This window comes from Sycon ciliatum, chromosome 10 (genome assembly GCF_964019385.1).
Source record: "Sycon ciliatum chromosome 10, ocSycCili1.1, whole genome shotgun sequence".
In the NCBI taxonomy this organism is placed as follows: Eukaryota; Metazoa; Porifera; class Calcarea; order Leucosolenida; family Sycettidae; genus Sycon; species Sycon ciliatum.
The window spans coordinates 19,563,904-19,587,313 of record NC_088652.1 but is presented as its reverse complement, the minus strand read 5'-3'; the positions used below and the strand labels follow the sequence as shown (position 1 = coordinate 19,587,313).

The following is a 23,410-nucleotide window of genomic DNA, read 5'->3' as shown; positions in this document are numbered from 1 at the left end:
ACCACCCTCTAGGATCAAGGCGCAGGTGCAGCTCCAAAGCGATGGGAGGTTAGTAGATCAGACCCACCACAAAGTGGTCAACGACCGAAATCCCATTCGCTTCATCCATGCTTCCCTCGTGCCAGGCCACAAGTTCCCAATTAACTGTGGGTCGCAGCACAGATGGAAAACCCCTTCCGCTTCCAAGCAGGACTTGAACCTAGTACCCTCTGTGTCTCAATCCTAGTCTTAGACCAGCATCCCCGGACTATGCCTGCGGCCTGCACTCTCAAACTGAGGAATAAATACTGGTGGCAGGTGTGTTCTTCTCTTTCTCATTCTCCTGGTTCAGGCTAGCCAATATCCAGTGCATGCCTGGGTATGCGCTTTTATTGTTCAATGCAAATTATGACTCAGGAAAGACAAGAGCATGCTTATCATATGAAAGTCGACAGGAGCGAAAATTGGAAAGAGATGTATGCACACGTAAATCCATTGCCAATTTTCGGCATTGACGCAATCCTTAGTGAAACTGTTGGATACAGGAAATTGAAAATACGATCTTCATGTGGGTTTTTCTGATCTCCTGCTCTTCGCTGTCTGCAGCACCTAGCTGAGAAGACAAGTGATGGAGACATCCACAGTAGTACATGCTTATTTCCTCTCCTCAGTTCAAGTGAGTATTGTCAGATTATCATATCTTCTACTTTTTTGTGTTTAGGTGGTCTAGAACGGCAGGTCTAGAACGGCAGGTCTAAAAGCAGGTCTAGAACGGCAGGTCTAGAATGGTAGGGTTCTAGGCAAAGGGGGTAGGGGTGCAGCTGATCCCAGTGAAACATGTGCCCCTACTCACTTTCGATTTGATGCCGGTGAGTTTGAGCAAATGTTTGTGTTTGGATGTACAAGGTCTAGAGAGTGCAACACTTCACTACCAAGCTACTTTCCAAATTGTACACACAATATATACAACACTTCACTACAAATCTACGGTCCACGCTAATCACACAAGATATACAACACTTCACACACTACCAAGCTAACTCTTACAGTCCACATTATACACACAAGATATCAGCCACCATGACACACACATGGCATGCTTTATCTGATTTCTTACACACACACACAACAGGAAGTGAGGCTAGAAAGTCAAAAGGGCAAACTGTCGACCTTCCAGCAGAACAATATTTCCAAAGTCAGCCACACTGAAAGAGGCTCAACTGAAACGCCTGCCAACTGAGTTATTATCTGTATTGATGGCAACTCGCACCATACAGCTATGCACTGATGCAGCCACAGCCTCAGGCTGACTTATTGTGCCATGTTGGTGAACTATACAGGCAAACTATCACCATTATGGCGGTGCACCAATGCATCCCGCTTGAATGTGCGAAGAAGTAAAGTTAAGCCTGACCAATATGTGTGTGTGTGTGTGTGTGTGTGTGTGTGTGTGTGTGCGCGCATGTGCATGCGTATGTATGCGTATGTATGTGTGTGTATGTGTGTGTATGCATGTACGTATGCGTGTGTTCGGTCTGCTTTCCTTACAGGTACAATGGGATTGAGTATGTGTGCTACAGGTCAGTGCTGTTCCACATCCAGTATAGCCAGTACTGCCACTGCTGACGCTGCCACCGCTGCCACTGCTGCTTGTTTCCCACATCATACCTGTCCATGTGCTACTACGCATGCAGCAGCGGCAGCTACTACTGATCAGTCATCAGCCTCTGCTGCTCATCATCATCAGCAACCATCCAAACCGACTGTTCATCTGCCAACTCTGTTGTCTGTTGATAAGCTGAGTCAGTACATGCAGTTTTTCTCCCGTCCTGATCAGCAACAAGAAGAGCAGCAGCGACCCCCGACGCAGCCACAGCAACAGCATGAGGAGCAGCGGCGGCAGCAGCAGCAGGAGCAGGAGCAGCAGGAGTGAAAAACACAATAAGTTACTCCAGACCGGTGGAGGTGGCAGTCTGCTAAGGCCAGTGCTCAGACCGGATATGCAGCAATGAATTGCAGTAGTGTTTGTGTCACTGCAGCTGGTTGCCATAGCCTGGGCAGCGATGACCTGTGTCTAACAGCAAGACAATGAAGACTGAGGAGAACGGCAAAGGGACAAACTGGTATTTGCCATCACGTGAGAGCCATTTCTTGACCTCAGTAAGCCGTTGAATGTGTAACAATAGGTATGATAATGTGATAGACTTCGTCAGTTTCCATCCCCCGCCCTCCCCCCCCCCCCCCCCCCCCCGCGTATGCTGCGGTGCTATTGTTGATGGTGTAGGCTGATCAAGCTACTATCGGTAAGAACACATAGGTGTGAATAGCAATGCAGGTGTCTGTACAAGTCGACGGTTGATTTGTTATGAATATCATTGCAGGCATCTGCACAAGTCAGATGTTGATCTGTTATGAATATCATTGCAGGCATCTGCACAAGTCAGATGTTGATCTGTTATGAATAACATTGCGGGTATCTGTACAAGTCGGTGTAGATGGATAGTTAGCGGTGTGGGTATTATGTAGCATGATCAGTATCCTCATGCTGATTGGCAATTACCCGTCGGTATGCTTTATGCACAATCTATCACTACTGTACGAAGTAGTGGTTGCGACTTCGGCGATGATTTGTCAGAAAAGGGTTTGCTCCCCACACCGGAGCTCGCGCTATTCCGCCGACTTTACTTGACACTTGACTGACTCACGACTGCCATCCAGAGCACACGAGAAATCCATCGAACCTTCGACTCGGCAAACCTGCAAGAAAGCACCACTCCCTGCTCAATACACAGTGTTTCGGGGAATTCACCCCTCATCAGTTGAGCTTGAGTAGGCTGAGGAAGATTGTGCATAAAGCATACCGCTGGAAACGGAGCGTCTCTGTAAGTTTGTATCCCTGGTGATGTTTGTGCCTGGAGAGCACTATATAAGTGGTGCTCTTCAGGCACAATCTTCCTCAGCCTACTCAAGCTCAACTGATGAGGGGTGAATTCCCCGAAACACTGTGTATTGAGCAGGGAGTGGTGCTTTCTTGCAGGTTTGCCGAGTCGAAGGCTCGATGGATTTCTCGTGTGCTCTGGATGGCAGTCGTGGGTCAGTCAAGTGTCAAGTAAAGTCGGCGGAATAGCGCGAGCTCCGGTGTGGGGAGCAAACCCTTTTCTGATCTATCACTACTCTTGCTGATACTGCACTGTACAGTACATGTGCTGTGGTGATTGTCACCCATACTACGAGTATAGGCATGCTGTACATAGTGTACATACTATAGGCATGCTGTACATAGTGCAGACATACTATAGGCATGCTGTACATAGTGTACATACTATAGGCATGCTGTACATAGTGCACATACTATAGGCATGCTGTACATAGTGCAGACATAGCGTACATAGTGTACAGTACACTGGTTATTAATGTGTGGGCTGAGGATGCACTTTACAGGTGTTGTACAGGTTGTTTTCCTTTGACTATGGAAATTTGTATTTCGTTTTTTAATCAAAATTACACACAAGTCACAGAGCACCACACATCATCCGGTTGTAACTATTGGTTTCATGCCCATGGGCAATCATCAGACAACTGACTGACATTATTAAAATTTACAAGTAATCAAATTACTAGTATAATTACAATTATGGTAAAAAAGGAGAATGATAAAATGTTACGAGTTATGACTAACTGTCCACCAACGTAACCAGATCATATACAGTCATCGAGTGCGACAAAAATGGCACCAAACTGGCAAGGAATACTGAGACATTCAACGACCTGACACCTAGCTCCAACACTTCTCCGAGACGCAAACCAACAACCTTCCAACTTGGAGGGCTCAGGTTGGTCCAAGAGGGGATTTTTGTCCTCCTCCTTTTTACCATAATTGGCTCACCATCCGAGCTGAACTTTATAATAATTATTCCAGTCCTAATCATACTTTTCATCCTTCCCTGTACTGTCCTGAAAAGAAGGGAAGGAACGTTGGATAGACTAGAAAGGGGTGTCTTCTTGCGTCGCTGTGAGGACTGCATGTGAATGTAGCTACTTGGATGAATTACTTGTGTTCAAAGTGCAGCTTATACTTATACTCTGGAAAATACGGCAATGTTCAACATTGTAACTACAGTGTTGTATGTGATTTTGAGACCCAGACGCGTTGCTAAATTGATTGGGACTGATGGTTGCTGGATGGTGAACGGGGGATTCCCCTGGCTCTAAAAAGTGCAGCTACGTCATACAGATAAAATGCTTGTCCCTGCTTGATGAACCATACAGACAGGATAGACAATTTGCTTTTAGCCTAGCATTTACTTCAAGTGATTTAGTCCAAAACCACATTTGCTGCATCACAGCTCATTGTGATGTTATTATTGCACAAAACAATATAATAATAAGGTGCATTCAATTTATATCTAATATTATTTGTTTTTTTTTGGAAGTGAAGTGAACATATGCAGCAAAGAGACCGTAGTTGGAGAGTTAGAAGTGAGGTACCCTATAATGTGTGAATGGCTGCAATGGAGTCTGCGAGTGCTTAGAAAAACAATATAATACATTATTCTAGTCTAGTACTGAAGTAGACGAGAGATCATTGTTTGACTGTATGTTTTAGTACAAAAGTTGCAGCAAGGTCACTAGAACAAGATGACATCAATATAGCATTAGTTGGCAGCCATATTACACAGGTGAACTTCGAAGACTGCAGCAACAGCAGCAGTAGTGTGTGGCAATGCGCGGATAACATCGGCACTGCCATTTCCTCAACTTTACATTCCATCAATTATTGAGTCTGATTGAAGCAGTAAAACACATGAAGTCCTGCATAGCCGGCATACTAGTATTCGTAGAATACAGTGACAGTTATAAGCCAGTCAGCACATGAATGTTATAAGCCAGTCAGACATGAATGAAGCATGTGGAGTGCACATACTGATATAGAGTTGTACCAAATTTGCACGAGCAGATTCTGGCATGTCGTAGTCATGACTGTCGTCGAAGTGATGCTAAACTGATTTCCTGCTCAATTTCATTACGAAGGTTTGTCTGGGCGAAGAACTCTAAAGCAATAATATAGATCACACATACACATACACACACCACAAACACATACTCAAGCACATGCACACACGTGCACGCACACATGCATACACACACACACACACACACACACACACACACACACACACACACACACACACACACACACACACACACATGCATATATACATACATACAAGGAGAACTATATGTAACGTTATACACAATGAAAGCATACACACATGAAATGCAGTAGTGTCTTGAGGTATAGCTTGATATATGTGTCATACTCTTACATACATGCATGGTTTTTCTTTTCCTGTCCCGCATGAGTCCGTGTACTCTTTCAGGTATCTGGCAGCAATACACATTGCTCAGATCGACATGAAACCCATTTTCACGGTTGCACAGTGTTTGGAAAGAGCTTAGCGGCAGCAGCAGCAGCAGCAGCAGCAACAGCAGCAACATCAACAACCAACAACTGCAAAAAGCAACAAGCTGTTCTGTAACCCCAGTGCATACTTGACACATGCTTGACACGCCATCATTAGAATACAGATTTGAAGCAGTGACGACAAATTCAGCATCAACGGCAAAAGGATGACAGTCACACAGAATATCATCAATTTTAATCAACATTTATAATGTAACCTCACTTGAAGCAAAATGACCAATATCCGTGGGTTGTTCCTTCAACACACTCCTGAATCAACAACCACAACAAGACCAAGAACCACAACAGGATCCACAACCACAATAAGATCAAGAACCACAACAAGATAGGGTGAAGATGTGTAAGCAGGGTCAGTAACAGCAGCTTAGTTGAAATGATTGCTCTCCTCTAGCCTAAGCACAACCCCATCTCCCACCTAGGCAATTTCCCCATCTCCGACCTAGGCACATGTTGCACCCCTTGACAGTGGCACTTGTCTCCTCTGACTACTCATTCCTTGTCCCAGGGACGCGACAGAAACTCACTGCTGGCTGCTAAGATCTAACTTGAAATCATCAAGTCGGAGCACAATGCATGCCGCACCATGGACAGGTGATTTCATAGGCTGGGCAGAATAGTATAGAACACTAAATATACCGTCTATTGATTGAAGAGCAGGACAATTAATCTCGTTCTTACCTTGTAAACTTCTGCAACAGAATCGGTAATTCTATATGCTGACGCAAGTACTTCTCATTCTCAATCCTCAGCTTTTTCTACATGGAGAAAAGTGAATGACCACATACACACACATAAACACACACACACATAAACACACACACACACACACACACACACACACACACACACATGCATCACTTGACTGTGAGCAGCAGCAGGAGCAGCAGCAGCAGCAGCAGCAGCGATCAGACATTATAGATGTAATGCGATTATTCGATCAGTTGATATGCTTTGCACAGCTATGTACTAGCGACTCGCGCTGTATACAGATAACGTCCATGAGCGGCTTCACTGACGTACCACCATGACATCATTCGCATCACCTCTATCACCTCCATCATGTCACCTCTCCCAGAGACCCAGACTTCATGCACTGCAGTACAGCACCATACACTGTGCAGTGCTGCTCATGAAATCCAGTCGCATCACTCAAGTACACGCCGGGCGTTGCGCAGCCCTAGACCTGCGAACACTGGACTGCGAAATGGTGAAAGGCGAAAACTTGAGCGAAGCGACTGAATTTCATTAAAGGGGAAGTTAAGGCAAAAATTAAAATTTCACCAGTTGTAGTCTTCGGGGTGCTGAGTCGAATGGTCTTGGTCCGAGGAAGCTGAGACGCTCCCTTCCTACTTGAATCCCAATCGAACTCGCGCACTTCCACCGAAACTGGGTGACTGCGCCCTACTAGATGGGGATTTGTATGCAAAATGTCACTAAAAGCGCCATTTCGTTCTTATAAAAGCACGGATGACCGCGATTGGCCCATATGTTGTAGTCTTTTGGACGCTGAGTCGACTGGTTTTGGTCCGAAAAGGCTGCGATGCGGCGTTCCTCCTTTATTCCCAATCGAACATGGTTGAAGAAGCGGTCACGTGGTCCTGGGTGCCCAAATCACCTGGTCACCACGCTAGCAGGTGACAACTTTCACACCAAGGTTCAACTCGAGTTCAACTCGAGTGACAGGACTGCAGCCAAAAAAGGTCAAACAGGCTAGTAAGTTGTACCCTGCAGGCACGGTGACCAGGTGACTGGTGTACGCAGGAGCACGTGACCGCTTCTTCAACCATGTTCGATTGGGAATAAAGGAGGAACGCCGCATCGCAGCCTTTTCGGACCAAAACCAGTCGACTCAGCGTCCAAAAGACTACAACATATGGGCCAATCGCGGTCATCCGTGCTTTTATAAGAACGAAATGGCGCTTTTAGTGACATTTTGCATACAAATCCCCATCTAGTAGGGCGCAGTCACCCAGTTTCGGTGGAAGTGCGCGAGTTCGATTGGGATTCAAGTAGGAAGGGAGCGTCTCAGCTTCCTCGGACCACGACCATTCGACTCAGCACCCCGAAGACTACAACTGGTGAAATTTTAATTTTTGCCTTAACTTCCCCTTTAAGCAAGACTGTACATTGTACTTCCGCAGTATCATGTTGATATGCACACACTGCTACGTTGAGAGGGACGTGGTTACATGTCATCATACAATCGTAATAATTATTATAGACAAAATGTTGTTTTCGCGGGGGGCGGGGGGGGGGGGATTTGCTACCATTGCAGACTTCACTCACAATCCCAACTAACTATCTGGGGTATGTGTATCTGTGCGGGTGCCGCCAATGCTAGTACCGTTGTAGCCTAGCAGTCTCACACACAGCAGTGACCATGGTCCATGGTGACTATAATCCTTACATTCATACCTTGTAGATGTCAAGTTCTATTTGCTCCTCGTCAGACAATGTAAATCTCGGTACATCTTTATCGAATCTGTTCAAACTGTAACTTCCACTCATTGCTTCTGACTTTCCTTCACCGATCAAGTAATGTTCACCGATATTTCCACAGCAGGGGGGGAAGAAGAGGGGAAAGTCCAGCTACAAAGCGAGTCAGTACCGCACTTGCACGCCACTTCATGAATTCAGCACTTGTCTTCACTGACCATTGACATAATCATTGTGTACTGTGACTAGTCCATGACTTTGTACTGACTTTTGTAGTCTTTGCAGATATCTACGACTGCATCGATCCTGTACTAGACCTACGAATGACTGACGGACTGTAGACTAGTGTAGTAGTAGTGAGTATAGTGTAGTGCAGTGTAGATCTACATCATGTAGTGTAGAATGTAGAAAAACAGAGTGACAGTAATCAAACAAATTTTCTTTTGGATTTATAAATTATTTTTATTTTCACAATCATCTTGATCATGGTCATGATGTCATGACATTGTCATGACATCGACATGAAACAGTCATGCGTCCAAACAAACTAATTTTTACCGTATGCATTTCGGCTTTTCTTAGATTTCTATTTCTAGGCATAGAAACTGTGACTTATTTTGTTGAATAATCTCGTGGACTACAGGACTCTCAGTGATATTGCAATTATGTCGGTTGATCTAGAGTAGCGTCTGAATTATTTGTAGTATTCGCTACTATTTTGGTCGATTCAGACTCAAAGCTAACGAATAGGGTCCCGGAATAGTATACTAGTGGAGATCACTATTACTAGCCTGCAAGGCAACGTCTGAATGTCACAATGAGTGGGTAAGAATAGATGCCACGAATATTGGTTTTGTCACGTTAGTTCTCCTGCATGAGTACCTATTTCAGTCATTGACACTCATGATTCCGTCATTATGGTCATGCTAGCTAGCTGTGTCTTTCTACTTCAAGCACTTGTGCCATAATTGTAGTTGTGGTATTTGATGGTGGTGTACGCAGTTGTGATGGTGCGGACTGCTGCTATTTGAGGGGACGTTACGTAGATCGGCATTGCACGTTGCCTTCGGTGCTGTGGTGGGTACATGGGTGGATGTTTGTGTTCGTTGCTAGCCATTTGTGTAGGCGTCGGCTGTTGAGCACTGACTCACTGACTCGCTGTATCCATGGTATCTCTAAAAAATAATTGCGATAAGAATCAGGCGTGTTCGTGACCGTAGTCGTAGACAATGCAAGACATGTTGACAGTAGGATAGTTACTTCAGCTTGCAATGTTGCATCTGATGCAAGTGATAGAGCTACCACTTGAAAAGGTCAAGTAATTAGTTTGTCCTAGCCAGGCTGCTGGAGACCTTAGTAGACGTGCATAGATATAGTGCGACTGATGGGAACATTCTTCGGCGCTCAACAATGTCTGCACGGCTCACTGCCAGCGAGTCTGGTGACGATGAGGAGTTTTGTTTCAATGTTGTCGTCAAGGGTGTCCGTCCTAAGCGTCCTGTCACTGTTCATGCAAGGTGAGATGATGCCATCCTGATGGAGATGCCAATGAACTGTACTACTGTCTACATAGTGCTACTAGATCAGCCTTGGTTGGTTGAAAACACGTTGTTTGGCTGACAGCATCTTCCACTTGCCACTAGGAGGTTGTAGTAAGGAGCACTGTTTTTGAACACAGGGTGTCCTCCGCCTTGGAACATGCTGTCAACCAAAGCACTGTCTACATGTACGGCCCGTGTACGGCCCGGTGTTGTTATGTTATTGACAGAGAAATCCCAACAAAGATTAGGTCATTCTGACGTAAAATCACTGGTACAGTTGTATGTCAGTAATCCAGCACCTTCGGGACGGGACGCTGTTGGATAAATGAATAGTCTGGATAACTGAAGCTACATAGCCATATTCTACGCATCAAAGGACTGCACATCATGATTTTATCAGTATTTTGATGCTCAGTTACTAGTATTATCCTGAGATAGTCGCTGTGATCATTTTAAGTGCTGGCAACTGAAATTCGACCCCTGGAGCGGTGCGCTCACATTGCAAAGACCGGGGGGGGGGGGGGGGGGGCAGCACAGGATTGTAGCACTACGAAATAGAGACGGCTAGAGTCAGTGCTGCACTCGAGCACAGAAATCAGGGGTCGGATTTCAGTTGCTACTACTGCATATATACTGACTATATTACCAGTATTATCCTGAAACAGTCGCCGTGCTCATCTATGTTACTAGTACCTTAAAGTACCGTTGATCCGCCCCCTGTCGAATTTCTTCTTGTGAAGCGACTTCGGTGTGTACAACGGAATACGATGTGGAACCAACGCATACACTGCTGTACGCTGTACGTGCCAGTGCAGGATGAAAATGTGCACAATACAGCTTTAATATAGAGTCTGAACTCCCACGTTGTACATCGTACTGCACTTGAGAGCCTTGATCTAATTCCCGCCCCCTGCTGAAAACCCAGCTGAGAAGCGATATAGCTGGGGGGGGGGGGGGATCAACGGTACGTAACGGTATTAACGTAGAGACAGTCGTCGTGCTCATCCATCAGATAGACTGACTCACATGTATTGTAACGCTTGTAATGTTCCAGAAAGGAAACGTTTACTATGGTCACTGTTCAGTTCGTCATGCACAGTTGAAGTAGAACTGTAATAGAACTGTTGAAATGTAATAGAACTGTAATAAAAGAACTGTAGAAATGTACACGGTGCTAGCTGTCAGTGAGCTGTTGGATGACTGACCGCCGCCGGATAAGCGACTGACTCAGACTAGGACGGAGACTAGAACAGACTCCCTGTCAGGGGTGTCGGAACCTGTGCTCTAGGTGGGGCCAAAGCCGCAATAGTTTTTTTTTTAATCTGGTGATTTTGAAGCAATAAAACATGGGTCGTTTGAGCTCAATCCCCCCCCCCCCCCACACACACACTCTCTTCATCGCCACACCAATGTGGAATACCTTCCGACACCCCTGGCTGCATGTCTTTCAGCATGTCTTTCAACTTTGATTCAAAACAGATGCACAGCAGCCATGGTCATGTACGCAACAAGACTAGTGGATTTCACTTGTGATTCTGGTAGATTCTTGCTAGTGGTGCGCACGGGTAGTCGGTACCCGTGCTACCCGTGAGGACCTCGGGTAGACGGGTACAGAATAGTACCCGAAAACCCGAAGTCGCAGATGACATCATGTACAGTGCACGTGTCCAAAATCATGCAATACTCCGCATGTCTACCCAGTGTGTAAGGGAATGGGTGCATTGTGGTGCTACCATGGGGACATTACCCGAACGGGTACCCGTGCTACCCGTGGAAAACTACCCGAACCCGATACCCGAAGAAAATGCTACCCGACTCAGCCCTAATTTTTACAAATCCGATGAGTAATGCTGTGGCAAATGAATCATTGCAGTTTCCTCCGATTAACACTTTTGACTCCCGCCTATGACTACAACTAAACAACAATGAGCTTTGATTTTGTACCATTCCCCTTTTGAAGTCTTTGATCAAATGAATGCCATATGTAACTTGCCACCTTTCATATTTTATCTACAATGTACTTCGAAATCTATGTGCAGCTTCTCCTTCTGGGCTTCCAATGAACCTTGTGAAGCTGTGAAGACCGATCACTGGGCCAAGCAACGAGCAAAGGTACCCTAATGCTGTGTGATAAATTCACTGCTGAATGATAATAAAGTATTGATTGGAAGACATGACATGTCTTCCAAAAACACATTGTGTTTTTGGATTAGGTACCGTAAAGCGACAAACTTTCGCGGTGCGCAAATTTAGCGTTTTCATAAATTGGGCTGGTTTACGATGAGAAAGTTTTGCGATTCTATCTCTTCAGTCGGATCTTGTACTGTCTACAATCAATGCACTTAGGGGTTTGCGGTGATTTATATTCGCGAATGTGTGATGGTCGCGAAAATAGCGAAATTTAATCTCTAGCGAAAATTTCTCACTTTACAGTAGTAGCAACAGTAGCAGGAGCGGTATGACAACTTGTTTAGTATGGTGAGCAAAATTGGAGGAGATTGTGTGAAATGACTGTCAGAAGGAAGAGCATTCCACCGATCTCCCATCAGGATAGAAATAGGATATTATGATTGCTATCCACAATTTACACCAGTTGTTTCACTGTGGTCACGGATACGAGCATTTGTGAGTAGGACAGCTCCATGGGCAAAAGAAATAGTAATGCAGGAAGAGAACTACAGGACTGTCGGTTGCTGAAGAACTCGTGGGTCAGGCTCCTAGTCTAGATCATTCTTATTTTCATGTATGACAGTCTATGAACAGTTATGTCACCGTGTATACATTGGTATGTGATGCTTGGTGGAATGCTAGCCTGGTCGTTCTTCGGTGCTCCATTCTTCGGCGCCCTACAGTACTGTAGCAGTATAAACAAAGGCGTCTCAATACCAAGCCCACTCTTTACAACAAATGCGTATTTTTACCAGGCTCTTCTGGCCATTGGGAATTTACTCCGAGGCTACACCACACTTGTCTTTGCTTCACAGTTTTGCTCGTATAGTGGTTATGTGCAGACATCATCAGTTGACATGCTGGAGCAAAGTCGCAGCACAGGGATATAGTAGCGACTCACTAGCAACTCACTTTGTACATGCAGTGCCCATAAGGGCCATAAGTGGTTCCGACTAAAAATTGTTCCACTATGCTGGTAGTGACGATCTCGAACGTTGCGAGCGATCAACATTCTTATAATTATTAGGGCTGAAACGATTATACCGAATAATCGAGTACTCGTTTGCTAACTCTAACGATCGAGCAATCGTTTAGATTACCGATTACGATTATTTTGCGTTTTTTAAATTTGTGTCCAGAAAGTACTGTAAGCCCTCGTTTTGTGAAGTTTGAATCAGTTTACGCTGGGAGTATGCAGTTGCCAGGGGTATGGTTCATGTTCTGAGGTTAAATTGACTTCAAAACTGCCATGTTTCGGAGCTACCCTTTCACTAATGCAGATTTGTTGGTATTATGAAGGCATAGTTTGTGGAAACAGAGTAATGTTTGCACAGAATTATGACTCTATTTGCTAACGATTATAATCGATTACTCGATCGTTAACCTAAAGAGTAATCGATACTTGAAAATCCACGATCGTTTCAGCCCTAATATTAATTATCACTCAAGTTACTACCACTAATCCGTACTAGTTTTTCTGAAATCAATCAATCCAATTCCGTTGCCAGAGGACTGGGAATGCAAGTTTAAGATTATTTCGACTTTATGATAAGTATCACATCACTTCTTGCTTCTTTCTTACAGCAAAACAATCAATATAATTATTGAATTTGATCTGAATGGGCTGATGCGTGTGCGTGTGTGTGTATGTGCCGGTGTGTGTGTGTGTGTATGTGTGTGTATGTGCCGGTGTGTGTGTGTGTGTGTGTATGTGTCTGTGTGTGTATGTGTGTGTGTGTGTGTATGTGTGTGTGTGTATGTGTTTGATTGATCTGATTGCAGACATATTCACTAGTAGCTCTACCAACCGGAGGTGTTCTACCGCTATGTATGCCACAGATACCTACAGCAAGTCAGAATGGTAATTGCACTACCAGAACTGTTTTGGGTGTGTTTACAATGCAGAGAATTGTGCGTGTGCATTTTAAAAGCCACTGAGACTACCGGCATTGCCCCCACAGTACTTGCTGTTATGCATTTCATCCCATTAGGGTGAGTTCAGACTGAAAGAAACAACTGCATGGTGGAAAGGATGAATCTGTGAATGCCACTCATTCTGAACAGTTTGTGATGTGATGAGCAGAGCTAGTGCCGAATGGTAGACACAATAGAGAGGTTGAGCACAACAAAAATCGTAAGATTTCGACCCTCCTGGTTCGAGTAACGAAAGTTACTACGAAGATCCGTCCAAACGCGAACGAAACAGAGCTGATCTACGAAAATATTCATCGTAACGTGGAGTACTAAAATACTGATATTTTAGAACTCCCGGTCCTGACTCTCCGTGCGCATGTGCTCGCGCCGTGTCGACCTACTACGAAAAAGTTCACACGTTGTGCGCAACCTCACGATTTACGAATATTCGGTAGCTTTTTTCGTTAAAAATATTCGTTACGGCGCTACGAATTTTCTTTGTGCGCAAATTCTCTAGTAAGAGCTAGTGTTGAAATGCAGACATGGGTGATGGCAGTGTGAATATGCAGACATGTGATCATGTTCTAGCTATGTAACTTTATAGTCACCTGTTGCCACATGACCATCACGAGAAGCCAACGCTAAGTGACCGTCTGCCCATCTCCCATTTAGTGCCTGTACATGTCACGGTCACAAAACCGGCACCAAAAGCCTGAGTTTTATCTCTTCCCGTCGCTGTATGACTTACGCTAGTGTGTTCCTCGCCCTGGCCAAACTTAATGATGTCAGTGCACAGTTACATTCACATATGCATGCTGACACACACTAGCTAGTACGAGTAGTACACATGCCTGCCCAGAGCAATGGAACAGTCAATGCTGTCAGATCATCACTGTTTCCTATCTGTCTGAAAGCACCTTGACCTGTTCGATTTCTTTGCCCTCATCACTGCCCATACCCCTTCCATTGTCTTTGCCTGCATCCCTCCCTCATCCTCCCTTCCATTTTTCCTTGCCCTCATCCCAGCCCATAACCTTGATTATATCACTGACTGGTATCCTTTCAATACCCCTACCCATGCCCCTACCCATGCTCCTACCCATATCCATGCTCCTACCCATACCCATGCTCTTACCCATACCCATACCTACCCCTACCCATGCTCCTACCCATACCCATGCTCCTGCCCATACCCATGCTCCTGCCCATACCCATGCTCCTACCCCTACCCATGCTCCTACCCATACCCATGCTCCTACCCATACCCATGCTCCTACCCATACCATACCTACCCCTACCCATGCTCCTACCCATGCTCCTACCCATACCCATGCTCCTGCCCATACCCATGCTCCTGCCCCTACCCATGCTCCTACCCATACCCATGCTCCTACCCATACCCATGCTCCTACCCATACCCATGCTCCTACCCATACCCATACCTACCCCTACCCATGCTCCTACCCATACCCATGCTCCTGCCCATACCCATGCTCCTACCCCTACCCATGCTCCTACCCATACCCATGCTCCTACCCATACCCATGCTCCTACCCATACCCCTACCCATGCTCCTACCCATACCCATGCTCCTACCCATACCCATACCACTATCACACTACCATACTACCTATACCCATACCTACTGTATAAGTACAAATTTTCGTTTGAAATTCACTTTCGCTATATTCGTTAGGGGGCACGACATTACTAAAGTTTGTACCAAACTAAAGTCTTTTTCTGAACGTTCGGGGTGACAGACCTTGACCAAAAACGAACTTTAGTACGTAACAAGCCTGCTGGTGGAGTAATCTCACGAAAGATTTCGTGAACGAAAATGTGTACAGTGCGTATCGGTTATAGCGTGGTCGTGCAAAATAATATACTGCCTACAATAATGAACTCTCATGTTTTCATAATCATAACATGGGTTTCAAGTGCACATTTATTCTTACAAGCAATTTTATCGTACAGTAGAATATATCGAACTTAGCTCCGGATGGCAGTCGTGAGTCAGTCAAGTGTCAAGTTCGGCAAGAAGCGTGTGTTCCTAGTTGGAACAATCAACTTCATGAAGAATGTATCGGTCCTAAGAATGGACTTTGTGTAGCAAAAACATACCAGATTAGTAGAAAGTATATCACCTGTAGTAATAACATCTGTCCAATGCAGTTCTGATCTGACTCCCGTTGGGTCGTAGACTACGTAGTGCTGCAGGTTCAACTGTTGTGGTCATGTAACTGACGTTGCATAGCCACATGGTAAGCCTATGTGACTATGACCAGCCGCACGCACAGTAACACTACATTGCATATGCGATGATCTTCCTGCCTCTGCGCACATGCACATGATATGTCACACTTGATTTATCGTGTGTAAGAAATATCGGAAATAAGAATAGAAAGTCGTTTTTCAAACACCCACGCTATAACCGTTTTTTTTAAACACCCACGCTATAACCGATACCTACTGTACTTATACAGTATACTGATACCAGGACCCATACCCATGCTCCAACCCCTACCCATGCTCCAACCCATACCCATACCCCTACCCATGCTCCAACCCATACCCCTACCCATGCTCCAACCCATACCCCTACCCATACCCATGCTCCAACCCATACCCCTACCCATGCTCCAACCCATACCCCTACCCATACCCCTACCCCTACCCATGCTCCAACCCATACCCATACCCATGCTCCAACCCATACCCCTACCCATGCTCCAACCCATGCTCCAACACATACCCCTACCCATGCTCCAACCCATACTCATACCCCTACCCATGCTCCTACCCATACCCCTACCCATGCCCCTACCCATGCTCCAACCCATACCCATACCCCTACCCATGCTCCAACCCATACCCCTACCCATGCTCCAACCCATACCCCTACCCATGCTCCAACCCATACCCCTACCCCTACCCATGCTCCAACCCATACTCATACCCATGCTCCAACCCATACCCCTACCCATGCTCCAACCCATACCCCTACCCATGCTCCAACCCATACCCCTACCCATGCTCCAACCCATACCCCTACCCATGCTCCTACCCATACCCCTACCCATACCCCTACCCATGCTCCTACCCATACCCCTAGGCCCTACCCATGCTCCTATCCCTACACCTGCCCATACCCTGCCCATAAACCTAGTTTTATCCTGGCTTCTATTTATCTTACAGCTTCCAGGAACACTCCAAACTCACGCCATGTGGAATTTAATGCTTCAGTGCAAATGCCACCTCCCCACGAGAGGACTCCATGGACGTCACATTCAGCAACGGTCACAGAGCACACACAGCCGCAGTCACAGATGAAGTATATCTCGCCATACAGTCAAGAAGCTATGCGGCGCAGAAGCAATGCAGCAAGGCGGCAGTCCATGCCATCAGCAGGTTAGTCGTAGTACTGTACCTAGACGTGTCACCAGTGTAGATGTCCACTGCGCATTGGTGCTTCGCTGCCTTTCTGTATGATTACATGTTCATGTGTGCTAAGAGAGCAGTAGCAGTAGCAGCTGCAGAAGCACCCACTAGCTAGGGATGGTGGCGGTGGGGGAAGCCGTGACAGCAGCACCCGGCAGCAATCAGGGCCTAGTAGCCACCATTGCTCACACCCAGGTGCTGACCACTTAACCGTAATGACTGGTTCATTGTGGTCTCTTTGCAAAGCAGAATTGGTGGTGCTGGACATGTGAAAATCAGGCTGGACCAGCTATGCTTCACCCCAAAAACAATTTAGATTTTTGATGATTCTTGTAGCAGGTGCCAGTCATGTTTGAGACAAGAAATTGTTGTGTGATTAATCATAGTAAGCTAAGAGAGCAAGCATAGTAGTGGTTGCCACAATGGGATCAGCCACAGTGTCAGGAAACCCGGCAGCAGCAGCAGCAGCCGCCACAGCACAGCTGTTTCAAAATAGTGAAATTGCATGGACCTTGCAAAGCATCATACCACCCAGCCGTTGCCGCTCAAAGTCTTTAGAGATTACTGAAGAGATCTTAGTAGTGATGTCATTATCACTTAACCTCCTATTTTCTTAGTTGTTAGTTGAGAATTGTTGGCATTCATTTCCATGATTGAAAGCATGTAGTTCGGATTACAAGATCCTGTTACATCCACTTGACTGGGCTATTCTGATACCGGTGAGGTTCTGCTATACGTGAAACGTAGAGAAATGACGTAGAGAACAGGTGCCTGGGTTAGAGTCTACGGCTTTGCGCATTTTGGGACCAGATTTGTATGCTGAGATTTGGTTCCCTATGTTGTTGCACATGCAAAGAAAATCCGTGCGGATATTTAGTTTAATTAGTGAGAAAACTGTTAAATTTGAAACGGGAATTTCCGAGTACATATTCCATGGGGTTTTCTTTGCCGAATAAGTTTTCTAGACGTTACGAGAAGGCAAAGATTGTTGACTGGGTTCCGGTGACTTAGAGCAGAACATCACTAATATTACATCTACTGCTGTGGACATTGAAATCTGGTGAGAAGTCATGGGGCCACGGGGCGCTGGCCTTGCAGCCTTCAGTACGCACATGCTACACATTCATTGAATTATGACTCCATTGAATGCTGGACTGTGCCAGTCCATTTTGCAGTGTGTATGTAGACTACAGTGTGTGTGTTGACAGTAAGGGCGCAGGTCCCGGTCATTCCACCGACGAGACAGTAAGGGCGCAGACCCCGGTCATTCCACCGACGGATTTCATCAATGTCCACAACCGTGCTTACTTTAGGAGTAGTGACTTCGACGGCATTGGTGATTGGTGATGAAGTTGGTTTTTCCTACTTGGAACAGACACTTCCTGCCGATCTTGACACTTGACTGACTCACGACTGCCATCCAGAGCACACGAGGAGCATGCCACACCTTCCACTCGGCAAACCTGAAAGAAAGCACCACTCCCTGCTTTAAAAGACACAGTGCTTCGGGGAATTCACCCCTCATCAGTTGAGCTTGAGTAGGCTGAGGAAGATTGTGCCTGAAAAGCACCACATATAGTGCTCTCCAGGTCGAACCATCACCAGGGATACAAACTTACCAAGACGCTCCATTTACACTATTTTACACTAGTTTGCACAAATTTTACAGTGCAACAAACACCTTATGAAGCCCCGAGTAGCAGTGTGAGTCACAGCCGCTCATGGAGTTGTGCTAAACAGACGTTGAGAGCCAGTAGCTATTCACAGCGCTGTCACCTCCAACAACTAGTCGCACGTCCGCGTGAGGGACAACAGTACGAGCTTAGAAATAGCGACTTTAACGCTATTAGTGGTGAAGTCAGTCAAGTGTCAAGTTCGGCATGAAGCGTGTGTTCCACGCAGGAACAACCAACTTCATCACAACATTAGTTGACTAGGTTATTCTGTATGACCGTGGACAACACGTTTGTCTAAAGTAGTACCAGTTTTGACTTGGCACATTGTGCTGTTTGTTCTTGTTGTCGTTATCATAGGATCGGACTTGTTTCAAAGGTATATGAGTCATGAGCTTGGCGCCACCCTGCCAGAAGTAGATTCACGGCCTCTCGTGGCACGTCAGCATCACAGAACTCAATCAGCTCCCGCTAACGGCACCGGTGGAAAACGTGGTGTGATGCAATCGGAGTACAACGAACGTGCAAAGCAAGGTTATCGCTATTGGTATGAAGATAAACCACGGCGCACGTCAAAAAGTATGTACTCGTACATGCAAAGTGGGTGTACTTAGGTATTAAAATGTCTAAAACTTGAATAATTGCACTACTTTAATGCTAACTCTTAGCCTCCCCCCCCCCCCCCCCATACACGCACACGTGTGCGCATACAGCTACACATTGCGTGTCCACAAGTGTCTGTATTATGCACGCTCGCGCGAGTGCGTGTGTGTGTGTGTGTGTGCGCGCGCGTATGGATGAACGTGTATATTTTGGTATCTGGTGTGTATATACGCATAGTGCCATGCATGTGTGTATTTGTGCATGTCCTCTTCGGGTGAGACCCGCGTGACCGGTCATGGCAGTGACTGAGCTAGTACAGTGTTTGTGCAAGTTGCGATGTATGTTGTTTGGTATGTTAGTAGCTAAGTATGCATGTTGGTATGGGTGCACATGTGTATGTAGGTGTATTGTTACGTTGGTGTGTATGTATATAATATTATCTGAAGCCGAGTGAATATGGGCGAATATTCACTAGTATACAAACCGAGGCGAAGCTGAGGTTTGTATAACTAGTGAATATTCGCCCATATTCACGAGGCTGAAGGTAATATTAGACTTATACCTCTCCATATTCACCCTATCGTCCCTAAATGCCTAAAGCTCAACAAACGAGTCACGTTGGTCAAACATGTACGTGTACGCAGAACTAACGTAAGTCGTTGTTGCTTCAGTATCGCAAACCAACTGGCGTGTTCTTGCATGAATCGGAGAGCGGCGTGTTCAGAATCTTGTTCAATCGATCGTGTACACGTACTGGTGCATGTGGCATGGGAGTTGATGACCTTGGAGAACACGCTCGCGCCAATCACCATGGAAAACACACTCATGCTTGACGGGAGCCAATCATCGTCCGTTTTGATGCGAAGATTTGACCAATCCGCGATCATCGCGCCAATTCGGGAGTCGGTTTATAAACAGCGAGCCAAGCGATTCTACCCTCACTTCTTTTCTTTTCAGGCAGTGTTTCGGAGCTGTTGTGTGCCCTAGGAAAATTCTACGCTAACGTCCGTGAACAGTACGAACGAAATTCCTGGCTTGCCGCTTGATCCGCAATCATCGGGCCATTGACATGTTGAGCGTCCAAAACCTTGTTTGCTCGCTGGAACGCTCCGTCTGTGAAGATGCTCACTGCTGGTTGATGACTTATCAGCACCTGGTCACATGCGGATCCAGCGGCAATGGCAAGCAAGGAATTTTGTTTGTACTCGGAAAAGTCCTGTTTACGGAAATTAGAGTGGAAATTTTGTAGGGCATTCGGCAGCTCCGGTGCGCTGACTGAAGAGGAAACAAGCGCAGCACCGAGTACTGCTCTCTTTACAGTAAGTATTGAAAAGTGGTGAATGAAAGCGGTGAATATAAGCGGTGAATAGTCAGCAATATTCACCACTTATGTAGATGGCCAATTGTATGTGGGTGAATATGGAATGAGGTGTAAGTTGGTGTATGTGTTGGTGTATGTGTTGGTGGATATGTTGGTGTATGTGTTGGTGTATGTGTTGGTGTATGTGTTGGTATTCTGTAGGTTCCAAGTACACGATGGGAACTCATGGTACAGTCATTGGTATTGGGAAGACCTCGACCTTTTGAGGAGGTGAGGTGTATTTACAGGCACAATGGTGCAACTGCTGCATGTCCATATTTAGCAGCAGCAGCAGTTCAACATGCACGGGTACCCGGTCCTCAGTGCAGAGGCAGGTTGAGAGATCATGTGACCTCTGCCCTGCTAGGAAGCTCAAATCAACAAAAGAAAACTGATTGATGTACTGTGTGCTAAGCTGAAGATGATACTAGTAGCATTGAACCTAAGTGCAACCCCCAGTCTATGCTGCTCGTTCATCAAAGTCCAATATTTGCGCATTTCATTTTGTTAATGCGATTAATAGTATTAGTGAAGCGGACATTACAAAATGATGAATGAGAATACATGTATCTAAAATGGTTGTTCCTAATCGATTTTCCTGAGACTATCATCAGGGAAAATCGTCTCACAATAGAGTCTATACGGAGAAACAAACTACTTATAGGTTATCGGATAGTGGGAAGTATACAAGGTGAGGTGTGAAAAAAAAACTAAAGTGGGAGAGAAGACGAAAGAAATTAGAAGAAAAAATTTAGTTTTTTTTTCACACCTCACCTTGTATACTTCCCACTATCCGATAACCTATAAGTAGTTTGTTTCTCCGTATAGCCTCTATTGTGAGACGATTTTCCCTGATGATAGTCTCAAGAAAATCGATTAGGAACAACCATTTTAGATACATGTATTCTCATTCATCATTTTGTAATGTCCGCTTCACTAATACTATTAATCGCATTAACCCTTTGAGGCCCATAGTACGGATATATCCGAGTGCATACTTTTCAAAGCGTAACCTGGCGTAACTCGGCTGTCCCTTGACCAAAACGGACAATCGAAAGGGCTATCGACATTAGAATTGTCTCAGCTATCGGCTCGAAAAAACCCGAAAGCGATCTGAGTTCGGTGAGCGGGGAGATACGAGACTCGAACTAAATTCGCTCAGCAGAGTCAACTCGAGCGCGTGCATTTTGAACTCGTTTTTAGGGGTTTTCCCTGACTCGCGGCCCACGCAGCTACAGATAGTTCACGTCATCGCAAAGGCATGTTTCTCAGCTCTCCAGGAAAAAAATTTGAGCGATCTGCGATGCAATTTGTTGAAATGGCAGAGAATTTGAGTTGGGCGCTCGCAATGCTGGCTTTGGAGCGCCGTATCGCGCTGCGGCGCTGGTTCTGTGGATCGAGTGATGTATTGCTGGCTATCGCTGTGTTCCTCTGGCCAAGAGCTTTCCAGAAAGCCCAAGATCACCAAAATCGGCCAAAGGACACCAAAGTTACGACCAGAAAAGTACCTGGGCTCGCGTATGCAGTGCATTTCTTGAAATAATTGTGGGCCCGAAAGGGTTAAAGTTATTGTCTCCTCGTCGCCTTTTCATTTCATTTTGTTTCAACCCCAACAATCCACAGTGGAGGGCAGCCCACATCAAGTCCCGGGGAGCGACTCAGCGTTGAATGAATAGCTGTATGCATACGTTTAAAAAATATCAACCCTAGTATGTATGGAAGTGCTCCTCTAACCCTAGTATGTATGGAAGTGCACCTCTAACTGTGTTGTTCATAATCTATCTCTGTGCACGTGTGCGTGCATGTGTGTGTGTGCATGGTGTGTGTATATGTGTGGTGTGTGTGTGTGCACGCGCGTGTGTGTGTGTGTGTGTGTGGACGTGTGTGGGAGCGCATGTGTGTATATATGTGTGTATGTATGTGCATGGGTTTATGTTCATGTGTGGCATGTGTGCGCATGGGTGACTGGAAATGTTTGTTCGACTAACAGCACAGTTGACACTGCCAGTTTGTGACGTTAATCTTCACCTTCTCGGACACATGGAACAGTGCTTCAACCGGAACGATGTCATTTCTGACACATGGAATAGTGCATCAATTCGGATGATGTCATGAAGCCATCAGATAGCAGTGTGCTTCTAGATCCTCATCAATTCGGATGATGTCATGAAGCCACCAGATAGCAGTGTGCTTCTAGATCCTCTAGTTCTCACATCATAGGGTTTTCTTCTTCGGGTGAAACATTACTTGAAGTCGTGAAGTCGTGAAAATGTGTTGACAGAACGCAGAGTGTAGTACCGGAAACCTACACTGGTACTATTTCATTAATGCATTGGACGGTTGTACCGCTCAAGTAGTGTGCTACCATGGTGTCCATGCAGTGAAACAGCAATTATACCATGGCCAGAGCGATGGGTTTCTTTTCATGTTTCTGATTAAATTGCTACAATATTATGATATTGAACCCTTTTGAAAAGTACATGATTGTATCTTCCATCTGATTGATATCAATTTGGAATATGCCTTAGTACTGTACTGGAGATATTCTGCTTTATATGAAACGAAGATATTATGAAGAACCTATGTCTGGGTTTGCGTTCGGGGCTAGGCTTGGCATACGGCTCACATACAAAGAGGATACCGGCATAGTAGTACATAATCCTGGCCTTCGCTGATGGGTGTCTGAAGTATGTGCTGTGTCTGTGTTCATCTACACCACTTACTCTGGTGCGGTGAGCCCATACTTGGGATTGTTTCTGGCAGTGAACAAGTATGAGCATTTCTGTGTGTGCGTGCTAAGTGTATGCGGGTG

At 45.6% G+C, this 23,410-nt stretch overlaps 3 protein-coding genes across 5 annotated transcripts in view; 2 read left to right on the top strand and 1 right to left on the bottom strand.

Annotated features, from left to right (window-relative positions):
- Positions 1-2,618, top strand: part of LOC135825743 (uncharacterized) — a 70,070-nt gene extending 67,452 nt beyond the window's left edge. Inside the window, exons 29-30 of the mRNA XM_065338364.1 lie at positions 586-655; positions 1,530-2,618. Of these exons, the coding sequence (XP_065194436.1) occupies positions 586-655; positions 1,530-1,912 (453 nt within the window). The 3' untranslated portion in view covers positions 1,913-2,618. The remainder of the gene's footprint in view (positions 1-585; positions 656-1,529) is intronic.
- An 893-nt stretch (positions 2,619-3,511) lies between these two features.
- On the bottom strand, positions 3,512-8,090 carry LOC135825744 (RIIa domain-containing protein 1-like). Its single transcript, XM_065338365.1, has 4 exons — positions 7,880-8,090; positions 6,143-6,219; positions 5,667-5,713; positions 3,512-5,030 (listed from the first exon to the last, which is right to left on the bottom strand). Exons 1-4 carry the CDS (start codon positions 7,970-7,972, stop codon positions 4,954-4,956), a joined length of 294 nt encoding a protein of 97 aa, XP_065194437.1. The 5' UTR covers positions 7,973-8,090; the 3' UTR covers positions 3,512-4,953.
- A 403-nt stretch (positions 8,091-8,493) lies between these two features.
- Positions 8,494-23,181, top strand: LOC135825678 (uncharacterized). Of its 3 annotated transcripts, none has more exons than XM_065338299.1 (7): positions 8,494-8,725; positions 11,481-11,553; positions 13,393-13,471; positions 16,720-16,932; positions 18,996-19,214; positions 20,761-20,829; positions 22,589-23,181. In XM_065338299.1, exons 1-6 carry the CDS (start codon positions 8,718-8,720, stop codon positions 20,823-20,825), a joined length of 657 nt encoding a protein of 218 aa, XP_065194371.1. In that variant the 5' UTR covers positions 8,494-8,717; the 3' UTR covers positions 20,826-20,829; positions 22,589-23,181. The 3 variants fall into 3 exon arrangements, with proteins under 3 accessions (XP_065194371.1, XP_065194370.1, XP_065194369.1); XM_065338298.1 differs by lacking the exon at positions 8,494-8,725 and adding an exon at positions 9,186-9,417 and having other exon boundaries at positions 22,594-23,181; XM_065338297.1 differs by lacking the exon at positions 8,494-8,725 and adding an exon at positions 9,191-9,417.
- Positions 23,182-23,410: the final 229 nt, after the last annotated feature.

Excerpts from the sequence above, each read along its gene's own strand:
- LOC135825744 (XM_065338365.1), bottom strand. The coding sequence starts at position 7,972 with ATGAGTGGAAGTTACAGTTTGAACAGATTCGATAAAGATGTACCGAGA. Across the intron at positions 6,220-7,879 it reads TAGAACTTGACATCTACAAG|AAAAAGCTGAGGATTGAGAA; the intron begins GTATGAATGTAA and ends TTCTCCATGTAG. Across the intron at positions 5,031-5,666 it reads TATTGGTCATTTTGCTTCAA|AGTTCTTCGCCCAGACAAAC; the intron begins GTGAGGTTACAT and ends TTATTGCTTTAG.
- LOC135825678 (XM_065338298.1), top strand. The coding sequence starts at position 9,311 with ATGTCTGCACGGCTCACTGCCAGCGAGTCTGGTGACGATGAGGAGTTT. Across the intron at positions 13,472-16,719 it reads ACCTACAGCAAGTCAGAATG|CTTCCAGGAACACTCCAAAC; the intron begins GTAATTGCACTA and ends TTTATCTTACAG. Across the intron at positions 19,215-20,760 it reads ACCACGGCGCACGTCAAAAA|GTTCCAAGTACACGATGGGA; the intron begins GTATGTACTCGT and ends GGTATTCTGTAG.